We start from the raw sequence: 12,278 nt of genomic DNA on the forward strand, positions 1-12,278 counted from the left end.
GTAAATACTTCATCCCCCCCCCCAAAAAAAACCTGTTTAAAGTGCTAAATTTCTTGTATTTTAACCTCAACTAGTTAACAGTGATTCTAAATATATTTGATGAGCTAAACACATAGTAACGGAAAAAAATGTGTGCCCATAAAATTCTTATGTTGAAACCCAACTGTAGTGTCCTGGCATTTAGAAGTGAGGCCTTTGGAAAATAATTAAGTCAGGAGGATAGGCCCCTCAAGAATGGGATTAATGCCCTTATAACTGGGTGTAGTGGCTCATGCTTGTAAGTCCTAGCTACTAGGGAGGCTGAGGCAGGAGAAACGCTTGAGCCTAGGAGGTGAAGGCTGTATGAGTTATGATTGCACAGCTGTATTCCAGTCTGGGTGGCAATGCAAGTATGCATTTTTAAATAATTAATTTTATGTTATGTGAAGTATATCTCAATTAAAACAATGCTATATTATGCATAAAATCATACACTGGAAAATTGAACGCCTGTTTTCTACTTCACCCTCAGCATCTGTCCCTATAGTGGTTGAATAAAAGTTACTTTGTCATCCAGGCGCAGTGGCTCATGCTTGTAATCCCAGAACTTTGGAAGGACAAGGCAGGCGGATCACCAAAGGTCAGGAGTTCCGACCAGCCTGGCCAACATGGTGAAACCCTGTCTCTACTAAAAATACAAAACTTAGCTGAGCATGGTGGAAGGCACCTGTAATCCCAGCTACTAGGGAGGCTGAAGCAGGAGAATCACATGAACCTGGCAGAGGTTGCAGTGAGCAGAGACTGTGCACTCCAGCCTGGGCAACAGAGCAAGACTGTCTCAAAAAAAAAAAAAAAAAAAGGTCAGGCACAGTGGCTCACACCTATAAACCTATAATCCCAGCACTTTAGGAGGCTGAGGTGTGCAGATCACTTGAGGTCAGGAGTTAGAAGACCAGCCTGGGCAACACACTGAAACTCTATCTCTAATAAAAATACAAAAATTAGCTAGACATAGTGGTGCACTTCTGTAATTCCAGCTACTCGGGAAGCTGAGGCAGGAGAATCACTTGAACTGAAGAGGCGGAGGTTGCAGTGAGCCGAGATCATGCCACTGCACTCTAGACTGGGTGACTGGGCAAGATGCCGTCTCAAAAAAAAAAAAAAAAAAAAAAAAAAAGGGCCAGGCGAGGCGGCTCATGCCTATAATCAGCACTTTGGGAGGCCGAGGCGGGTGGATCACCTGAGATCAGAAGTTCGAGACCAGCCTGGCCAACATGGCAAAACCCCGTCTCTACTAAAAATACAAAAACACTGGCCAAGCGTGGTGGTGGGCACCTGTAATCTCAGCTACTCAGGAGGTTGAGGCAGGACAATCACTAGAATCCTGGGGGCTGAGATTGCAGTGAGCTGAGATCACACCACTGCACTCCAACCTGGGCAACAGAGCCCAGACTCTGTCTCAGAAACAAAACAAACAAATTTATACAACACTAGACTCAAAAACTGTACAACACATGTCCTTTTCAAGTAGTACAAGCAAACCTTCACCAAAATAAACTATATGCTGTGTAATAAAACAAGTATGAATAATTTTTTTTATTTTTGAGACAGAGCTTCGCTCTTGTTGCCCAGGCTGGAGTGCAATGGCGCAATCTCGGCTCAATGCAACCTCCACCTCCCGGGTTCAAGTGATTCTCCTGCCTCAGCCTCCTGAGTAGCTGGGACTACAGGCGCCCGCCACCACACCCGGCTAATTTTTTGTGTGTGTTTTTAGTAGAGATGGGGTTTCACCATGTTGTCCAGGCTGGTCTTGAACTCCTGACCTCAGGTGATCCATCCGCCTCGGCCTCCCGAAGTGCTGGGATTACAGCCATGGGATTACAGGCCGTGCCTGGCCAAGTGTGAATAAATTTCAAAAGACTAGATTTTCAGTGAATGATTTTGGGTTTTTTTGAATCAGGGTCTCACTCCTTAGCCCAGGCTGTAGTCCACTGGTGCGATCATGGCTCACTGAAGCCTCAATGTCCTTGGTTTCCAGCAATCCTCTCACTGAACAGCTAGGACTACGGGGAAAGACTACCATGTCCAGCTCTGCCATAGATTTTAATTAGGAATTAACTATAAAATAAGCCAGACATGGTAGCTTGCACTTTGGGAGGCTGAGGCAGGCAGATTGCTTGAGCTCAGGAGTTTGAGACCAGTTTGGGCAATATGGCAAGACCGTGTCTCTACAATGAATAAAAATTAGGCAAACGTGGTGGTGAGCACCTGTATCCCAGCTAAAACGAGAGGCTGAGGTGGGAGGATCACTTGAGTGAGCAGTGAGTCATGACTGTACCAATGCACTCCAGCCTGGGCGACAGAGCGAGAGACCCTGACTTTTTTTTTTTAATTCCAGGAATGCAAAGTTGATTCAACCACTACAAAAATCATACAATGTAATTAAATAATATTAACTGATTAAAAGGAGAAATATCATTACATCAGTGGATACTGAAGAATGGTATCAAAATTTGGCATTCATTCATAAAAACTCACAAAAATCCAGGAAGAAAGCTTCTTGAAATTGATGAAACATCTATTGTGTGATATCACACGTCATGGTAAAATAAAAATGTGTTCTTTCGAAGACAGAGAAAAAAGCAAAATGTCTGCTTTCTAAACCGCTATTAAAATTATAGTGGAGGTATAACGTAATTGGAGGTTTGTGTAACAGAAAATCCTAAGAAATCTACAAAAAAGTGCCAGAATACATGATTTTTTAAAAAGCAACAGAATACACGGTCAAAAATTAAGGAATATTAATTCTCTTTCTACATACTAGCAAAACATAAGTGGAAAATTTTAAACTTTCAGTAACAAAAAAAATTGAGATATAAATTTAACAAAATGTGAAAGACCTCATAATAAAACATACAAAACACAGAAGAGGAAAAATTACATTAAACGCTGGTGCTAAGACTTACATGGAAAAGCTAAGAGCTATAATAGCAAAAACAATATTGAAAAATGTGAACAAAAGTTGAAGTTTACTCAATTTCAATACTTACTAAAAAAACTATAATAACTCAGGCCCTGTGGTATTAAGTACAATGAGATGGTTAGAATAGAATACTGAATCTCAATGTAGACATGTGTGATGATTTTCAACAAAGGCATCAAAATAGTTCAATGTGAGAAGTAGTGTCTTTTCAGCAAATGGTGTACAAACAACTAAATACCTATGTGGGGAATAAAATAATCTTCGACCCGTAATTCATAACATCCTCAAAATCAACTTTAAATTGGGTCACAGACCTAACTATAAAAGCAGAAGGCATAAGCCTTCTGCAAGAACACACAGAAAAACACATTTACAACACTAACGTAGGCAAAAAATTTCTTAGGACACAAGAAGTTAAGAGCACCTGTCCTCCAAAAAAAAAAAAGTGTTAAGAAAATGAAAATCCAAGCAACTGTGAATAGGGGCTTGAACTGGTTATACTTAAATTCAGAAAAATCAAATGCTTGAATGGTGTAATTTATAAATTCACTAGAGAACAGAAAACCAATAAAAAGGACAACTACCAATTCTCCTGCTTATTTTTTTTTATCCTTTAATCCCTCCATCTGGATGTCAAGAACTGCTTGGGACACTTTCCTTGCCATCTTTGTCACCTTTAGCCATAGTGCTTTAGCCTTCGACCGGACAACACACCATCAGCTGAGTGCAAAATACAGACAGACCAATGCTGATGAGCCTAGCTTCTCCTGGTATTCTTAACTGTCCTGTATGTATATACATATGTATATACATATATACACCCAGTGCCCATCTTATACATATGTATATTGTCCTATATGTCTATACATATGTATATTTCCTATATGTGTGTGTATATATAGGTATATACATACATATGCATATTGCCCTACATGTATATACCTATGTATATATACATATACACCCAGTACCCATCTTAATTATTTATCAATTGCTCTGTCTTTAGTGCCATATAAACCATATAGTCTTCTTTATCAATTGCTCTGTTTAGTGCCATATAAACCATATAATCTTCTCCTATTTTTAACCGTATACTTTCTGAGTTTTAGTAACTCATCTTACTTTTAGATCCAGATGGCTTCCTATATTTTACAAATTTCTCAACAATGTACAAATGTACAAATAATGTTCTGGTTTTTCCTAGGCTTTTTATAATACTCTTTTCTGTCACTGCATAAGTTTAGCACAGGAGAGATAGTTATATGCTTCATATACATCTTAATCTAAATCCTAGATTTTTTTTCTACTTTTTCATTATTTTTCATGCTCACAGAATAGTAAAATAAAAAAGAGATACCTTATAATTTACTACAATCCTTCATCTTAGGCTGTTTTGAAGAAATTGTAATTCAGCTTCTAATAACCAGAAAAAGTTCTAATTCCTCCAGTTATTTCAATAAAGTATATTTAAAAAAAAAACACTAATAACTTTAATGACTTAGTTTCTAGTTCCCAAATTTTAAATCTCCACTTTCTAGATTCCAGTGAAATTCTATAAACTCAGATGATTAGTATGAGAGTTATAATTCACCAACTGATATATATAGTCATATATATAGTCTCTTATTTACAAGCTGTACCCACAAAGATGGGTGGAGAAGGCTAATAAATCATAAAACGCCAATCATAGGTCTTTACTTTATAAAGTATGCTAGAGCTTATTTTTTTAAATCTAATCACTGGCTCACTGAGGACACAAACATTTAATGATCAATAAAAAATACCTTATCAATATTTAAAGAACATTTTGGCTTTTTTATGTTTGTTGTTTTTGTTTTTGAGACTGAGTCTCACTCTGTCGCCTAGGCTGGAGTGCAGTGGTATGATCTCAGCTCATTGCAACCTCCGCCTCCTGGGTTCAAATGATTCTTCTACCTCAGCCTCCAGAGTAGCTGGAAATACAGGCGTGCCACTGTGCCTGGCTAATTTCTGTATTTTTAGTACAGATGGGGTTTCACCACGTTGGCCAGGCTGGTCTTGAACTCTTGACCTCAAGTGATCCCCCTGCTTTGGTCTCCCCAAGTACTGGGGTTACAGGTATAAGCTACCATGCCCAGCCCACTTTGAATTTAATTATATTGAATAGAAGTCAGGTCAGAATTTACATAACTGGTAACTGAGGTTCATCACACTTAGAAGAAATTCATTACTGGAGATCTTCAAATTTGCATTCACATAAAGCATTCCCTAGAGATTTCAATAAGTTAAACTGTATATAAGTACATACTCCACTTTTTCATATGAATATGATTCTGTTGCAATTTAAAAACCATTAATTTTAAAACATTCCTAAATTTAAAGTTGTTTTTGGTCGCTGTAAGTTTTCTCAATAAACAAAGAGTAGGGCCGGGCGCAGTGGCTCACGCCTGTAATCCCAGCACTATGGAAGGCCGAGGCGGGCGGATCACAAGGTCAGGAGATCGAGACCATCCTGGCTAACACGGTGAACCCCAGTCTCTACTAAAAACTTCAAAAAATCAGCCGGGTGCGGTGGTGGGCGCCTGTAGTCCCAGCTACTCGGGAGGCTGAGGCAGGAGAATGGAGTGAACCCGGGAGGCGGAGCTTGCAGTGAGCTGAGATCGCGCCACTGCACTCCAGCCTGGGCGACCAAGAGAGACTCCGTCTCAAAAAAAAAAAAAAGAGTAAAACTACTCAAATGATTACAGAACATTCAAAAATGATATCCATAAAAGGGATAATCTATTCATACTTGAAAGTCGAGAACTGTGAACCCACAGCAAGCAATGACTCATCCCATGGTATTGCTGAGAATGACTAAATTACATCTAACACTCTCATGCAGAATAATACAAACCATTTTTGGGAAGTACTACTTCTTCTATATTGGGTACAGGTGTTGGGTCTTCCATATCCTTGGTTAGATCTTCTTGTTCGTCTTCCTCTTTCTGACTTCTGCGCTTCCCATAAAGGCTAGCTTGGCTAAAACATACAAGGTATATGAAATATAAACAAGATTGATTATTGCTACTTATAGCAAACAGTTTCTGAGGCTGCACACCTTCATTATTTGTAGAATATATGCTCAAGATCACTTTAAAAGACAAACAGTAGGTCGGTCGCAGTGGCTCATGCCTGTAATCCCAGCATTTTGGGAGGCTGAGGCAGGTGGATCACTGAGGCCAGGAGTTTGAGACCAGCCTCGCCAACATGGCGAATCCCTGTCTCTACTAAAAATACAAAAATAAGCCAGGCATGGTGGCAGGCGCCTGTAATCCCACCTGCTCAGCAGGCTGAGGCAGGAGAATTGCTTGAACCCAGAAGGTGGAGGTTGGAGTGAGCTGAGATGTCGCCAGTGCACTCCCACCTGGGTGACAGAGGGAGACTCTATCTAAAAGAATTTTTAAAAATAAAAAAGGCAACATTAAAAAAAAAAATTAGATAACTTCCCCCAAATTACATCTAACCAGCCAATAAAACAAAAATAAAAGTTAACAGGCATAAAAAATGGGCAAAAAATCCTACTAGACAATTGCTGGCACTATCACAAAAGGGACTTAAATTAGTGTAATAAAAGAAGAACTGCTAAGGAAATATGATATATTCTAAGATTATAAGCAATCACATATGTGATCAAAGATATGTACCATTGTGTTTTAATGGCCATTTTATCATCCAAATATCAGGAATGGCAAGTAGAATCCTTAAACATAGTACTAAATCTACCGTATAAAATCATCCACTGCTCTTGCACCAAAAATTCAATCAAATCATTATTAATTTTTAAAACTAATAAATGCCAGGGGGGCTCAAAAAAATAAACCCAGTAATGATTCTTTACCTTTAGGGATTACAAGGGATATACAACAGAAATCCTTACCTCACATAACAGGATTCACAGAAACACAGAGAAATACAATAGAAGTATTATATTTCAGTGCAGAGAAATGAATAAAAGTACCAAGAAAATACATCATAGAGAGGTTGTAAGGACTGAAGATTAGAGTTAAGCTGAACCTTGAGAATTGTTTAACAATTCACTAAGAGGTAAGGGCTGGGTGTGGTGGCTCATGCCTGTAATCCAAGAGCAAGGGAAGGCCAGGAGTTCGAGACTAGCCTCGGAAACAGAGCGAGACCCCATCTCTACCAAAAAACAAAAAATTTAAATTTTGAGACAGGGTCTCACTTTGTTGTCCAAGCTGGAATGCAGTGGTGCAATCACAGGTCACTACATCCTTGAACTCCTGGGCTCAAGTAATCCTCCTTCCTCAGGCTCCTGAGTAGCTGAGGCTATAAGTGCACACCATCATGCCCAGACTATTTTTCTTTCTTTAATTTATTCTAGATACAGGGTTTCACTATGTTGTCTCAGGTGATGTCAAACTTAAGCGATCCTCCTACCTTGGCCTCCCAAAGTTCTGGGATTGCAGGCATGAACCATGGCTCCTGGCCCAAAAAGTTTTGTTTTCTTTTCTTTTGTTTTGGTGGGGGCGGAGGGAGGAGACAGTCTTGCTCTGTTGCCCAGGCTGGAGAGAAGTGGCACGAATCTCAGCTCACTGCAACCTTTGCCTTCTCAGGTTCAAGCAATTCTCACGCCTCAGCCTCCCCAGTAGCTTGGATTACAAGGGTGCACAACCACGCCCGGCTAATTTTTTTGTATTTTTAGTAAAGATGGGGTTTCACTATGTTGCTCAGGCTGGTCTCTAACTCCTGAGCTCAGGCAATCTGTCCACCTCAGTCTCCCGAAGTGCTAGGATGACAGGCATGGACTATTGCACCCAGCCTCCAAAAAGTTTTTAATGCTAAGCCAGGCATGGTGGCATGCACCTGTAGTCCCAGCCACTGAGGAGGATTGCTTGACCTCAGGATTTTAAGGTTACATGATTGCACCACTGCACTCCAGCCTTTATTCTGCACCCTGAATATTCTGCATTGTCTTTTTTTAATGATTATTTATTTATTCTTCAGCAGATGTTATTATACTAATTTAAGCCCCTAATTTATTTGTTATTGTTTTTTATTTTTTTCTGCCAAAGAGCAAGATCTTGTCCGGCAAAAATAAATAAATGAAATACTAAAAAAAAAGACAATGCTTCAGGATGCAGAATAATGGCCAAAAGGTATAAGAAAAGAAAAACACACTTGCTTTGGGAAGTACTGCATAGCAATCTAAAGTGCACTGTGAAGTGAGAGTGGAAATGGAGAAAAAGCTGACTGAAACAGCATGCTGGGCCAGCCTGAGTTCTACAGTGCAGAAAGAATGTTCAAAGTTCCCTTTGAGGGATGACATATTGGCTTAGGTTAGAATAGGATACATAAAGTAAAACTGTTTTCCAAATAAAAATCACATGAGTTTTTTTGTTTGTTTGTTTTTGTTCTTGTTTTTTTTTTTTCTTTTTCTTTGAGACGGAGTCTTGCTCTGTCACCCAGGCTGGAGTACAGTGGCGTGATCTCAGCTCACTGCAAGCTCCGCCTCCCAGGTTCACGCCATTCTCCTGCCTCAGCCTCCCCCGAGCAGCTGGGACTATGCCCGGCTAATTTTTTTTTTTGTATTTTTAGTAGAGACTGGGTTTCACTGTGTTAGCTAGGATGGTTTCCATCTTCTGACCTCGTGATTCACCCATCTCGGCCTCCCAAAATGCTGGGATTACAAGCATGAGCCACCGTACTCAGCCTTTATTTTTTTTTAAACAAAAGGAAGGAAAGTACACTTGGAAGAGGGCTAAGCAGGCAACTTGAAAGACAAGTGCTACATGATGATTTTTTAAAAGCCTATAAACATAAAGGCAGCAGAGAGATAAAATACTTAAAGGGGAAGAAAACATACAATGCAGATGAATGAAACAAAAGTTGGGAAAACAGATTTCAAAATATTTTCTAATTATATTTTCAACATAATTCTAAGGAGAAACGTAAAATGAGAAAAGGTGTGGTCATTACAAGGCAAATGTATTCCATTAAAGTACATGCATACATATATTTTAGAGAACTCAATCTGGTATGCGTTATATTCAAAGTAGAGGGTACATGTCACCACTGTGAGCCTCAAGCCTCCTAGGGATCACATCTCGGTTCAATAACCACTGGTGTCCCGGCACCCCATTTTATCTCATCATAGTTGACAGTGCCCTCCCTGCAGAGATCTCATGTAGCTCCAAAATCTCTGAACAGCAACAGCAACATTCAGACTAGAAATGTAAGAAATAGGCTAGGTGTGGTAGCTCATGCAAATAATCCCAACACTTTGGGAGGCCGTGGTGGAAGGACTGCTTGAGACCAGGAGTTTGAGACCAGTCTGGGTAACAAGGAGAGAAAACATCTCTACAAAATATACAAAAATTAGCTGAGTGTGGTACTGCGCACCTGTAGTCTCAGCTACTCAAGAGGCTGAAGTAGGAGAATTGCCTGAGCCCAGGGGATAGAGGTTGCAATGGGCTGAGATCACACCACTGTGCTCCAGTCTGGGCAACAGAGCAAGACACTGTCTCAAAAAAAAGATGAAATGTTAAATATATATAAAAGGAATGTATGCCAGGCACGGTGGCTCATGCCTGTAATCCCAGCACTTTGGGAGGCTGAGGCGGGTGGATCACGAGGTCAGGAGATTGAGACCATCCTGACCAACATGGTGAAACTCTGTCTCTACTAAAAATACAAAAAAATTAGCTGAGCGTGGTGGCGCGAGCCTGTACTCCCAGCTACTTGGGAGGTTGAGGCAGGAGAATCGCTTGAATTTGGGAGGCGGAGGTTGCAGTGAGCTGAGATTGCGCCACTGCACTTCAGTCTGGCAACAGAGTGAGACTCCATCTCCCAAAAAAAAAAAAAAAAAAAAAAACAAACCATAAACAGCTAATGAAAAATCTATCTTTATAATTTCAATTTTCATGTCATAATACATATGGGCTCAAAAACTAAGTTTTTAAAGGTTTTTTGATGACTGTAACTTGCTTAATAATATATGAAACTAAGAGGTTATTAAATGCACCTAAAGACTTCTATTAGTAAGAGTGTTGTCATAACTACCCTTCAGGAAGTAATATGATTCAAGGAATCTTCTGGGAACAGAAATGCTAACTAGGGTAGGGAGGAAAGTCTATATAAGGAAACTGCAGGAGAGATGATGTCAATTGTACCTTTACACTTCAATCAACATCCAAAGAGTTGACTGTCACATGAAAATAATCAATTTACAGACCATAATTATCTTGCTAAGTCTAAACTATAAAAATTATAATGAAAATATTTTAAGCTATGCAAACCAGAAATTATGTATCTTAATATATACCAATTATTAACTACCATATACCATTTATTAAGTGTGTATTTAAGGCCAGGCAATGTGCAAAGGCTTTAAAGTCTCATTTAACCCTCAAAACAATCTATTCAGTAGAAATCATAATCCTCATTCAACCAAAGCTCACTAAGTACAAAAGTTGTACTGCCATGCTTTGCCGAACATCAAGCAGCCACCTATTCACCTCTTCTATGAGTACATTTTGTCACAAATGGGACAAAGGGTAAAATCAGAAAAGGAGACACTACACTTGGTGAATATAATGTCTTAAACTCCTTACCAGCCATGCTTCTCAATACATACTTAGATACCAAAAAAAAAAAAAAATCCAAGTGATTTTCCAGGCTCAGCCTCCCAAGCCTCATAAATCCAACAGCCAGTTCCACATCTCCTTGTGTAGAACGTCTAACAAGCATTCCAAACCTAACATTCAAACAGGCGTGCACCACCACGCCCAGTTAATTTTTATATTTTTTAGTAGAGATGAGATTTCACCATGTTGGCCAGGCTGGTTTTGAACTCCTGACCTCAGTTGATCTGCCTGCCTTGGCCTCCCAAAGTGCTGGGATTATAGGTGTAAGCCACCACATCCGGCCTGTTTTAATGCCCTTTGAATCATGTAATCGTTCTTACCCTTTCTTGCCACTTTTCTTCCGTGATTCTGTTGGTGTCGGAGGGGGAGGCGAAGGCGAATGTTTCCTCTTTCGAGCATTAGCTGATGCTTTTCTATCTCTTCTTTCTGGACTTCTGACTGGCTAGGAAGAAGTAAATGGAAATAAATATCAGCTATCTTTGCTCCTCAGTTTCTACAAATCCTTGGCAAAAGGTGAGTCTCCACATACAAAGACAAGAGCATATCCTTAGTTCAGAGCAAATGAAAAGAATATCATTAATCATCCAGGAACACCAGTAATCAAGAAACTTTCCCTGACCTTTCAGGTGATATATATCATCAATGGAAGTATCAGCTATCAGTTATTCAAACTATGCTATAATAGACATGCTGAAACCCTGCACAACTAAAAACTGGTACTGTTCACATTCTATGTTTTGAGGTGGGAAATGTATTTCAATAACTACTGGAAAAATATGAAATACACTCTATTAAACTGACAAAATACAAAGACAGGCCAAATGATCCTGTGAAAATGTAGCATTATAGGAATTATTCTTAATCTCTAAAACAAACAGAAGATAACTTTATGTTATAAGAAATGTTAAGCAAGATGGCAACATAATTTAGAAGTCAATGTCTGGCCGGGCACGGTGGCTCAAGCCTGTAACCCCAGCACTCTGGGAGGCCGAGATGGGCGGATCACGAGGTCAGGAAATTGAGACCATCCTGGCTAATATGGTGAAACCCCGTCTCTACTAAAAAATACCAAAAAAAAACTTGGTGGCGCCTGCAGTCCCAGCTACTTGGGAGGCTGGGGCAGGAGAATGGCGTAAACCCAGGAGGCAGAGCTTGCAGTGAGCTGAGATCGGGCCACTGTACTCCAGCCTGGGTGACAGAGTGAGACTCAGTCTCAAAAAAAAAAAAAAAAAAAAAAAAGAAGTCAAGGTCTAGGGCCGGGTGCCATGGCTCATGCCTGTAATCCCAGCACTTTGGGAAGCCGAGGTGGGAAGATCACTTGAGGCAAGAGGCAAGGAGTTCAAGACCAACCTGTCCAACACAGGGAAACCCCATCTCTACTAAAAATACAAAAAATTAGCGGGCTATGGTGAAGCATGCCTGTACTCCCTGCTACTCAGGAGGCTGAGATATGAGAACTGCTTGAACCCAGTAGGCGAAGGTTGCACTGAGTCGTGATCATGTCACTGTACTCCAGTCTGGGTGACAGAGCAAGACTCTGTCTCAAAGAAGGAAAAAAAAAGTCAACCTTTATAAGTAAAAACTATCCCGGTTTGCAGATGATACAATTTTATACATAAAAAAAGCTACCAGACCTAATGAACAAGTTCAGGAAAGTTGCAAGACATAAGATCAACATACAAAAGCAAGCC

The 12,278-nt window shown here is 40.0% G+C and overlaps 1 protein-coding gene across 2 annotated transcripts in view; it reads right to left on the reverse strand.

The window, feature by feature from the left end:
• Positions 1–12,278, reverse strand: part of LOC105480388 (SWI/SNF related BAF chromatin remodeling complex subunit C1) — a 199,557-nt gene that overhangs the window by 108,561 nt on the left and 78,718 nt on the right. For both annotated transcript variants that reach the window (XM_071091592.1, XM_071091593.1), the window contains exons 10-11: positions 10,908–11,029; positions 5,838–5,962 (exon numbers count right to left, since the gene is read on the reverse strand). In XM_071091592.1, the coding sequence (XP_070947693.1) occupies positions 5,838–5,962; positions 10,908–11,029 (247 nt within the window). The remainder of the gene's footprint in view (positions 1–5,837; positions 5,963–10,907; positions 11,030–12,278) is intronic.

This window comes from Macaca nemestrina, chromosome 2 (genome assembly GCF_043159975.1).
Source record: "Macaca nemestrina isolate mMacNem1 chromosome 2, mMacNem.hap1, whole genome shotgun sequence".
Taxonomy (NCBI): Eukaryota; Metazoa; Chordata; class Mammalia; order Primates; family Cercopithecidae; genus Macaca; species Macaca nemestrina.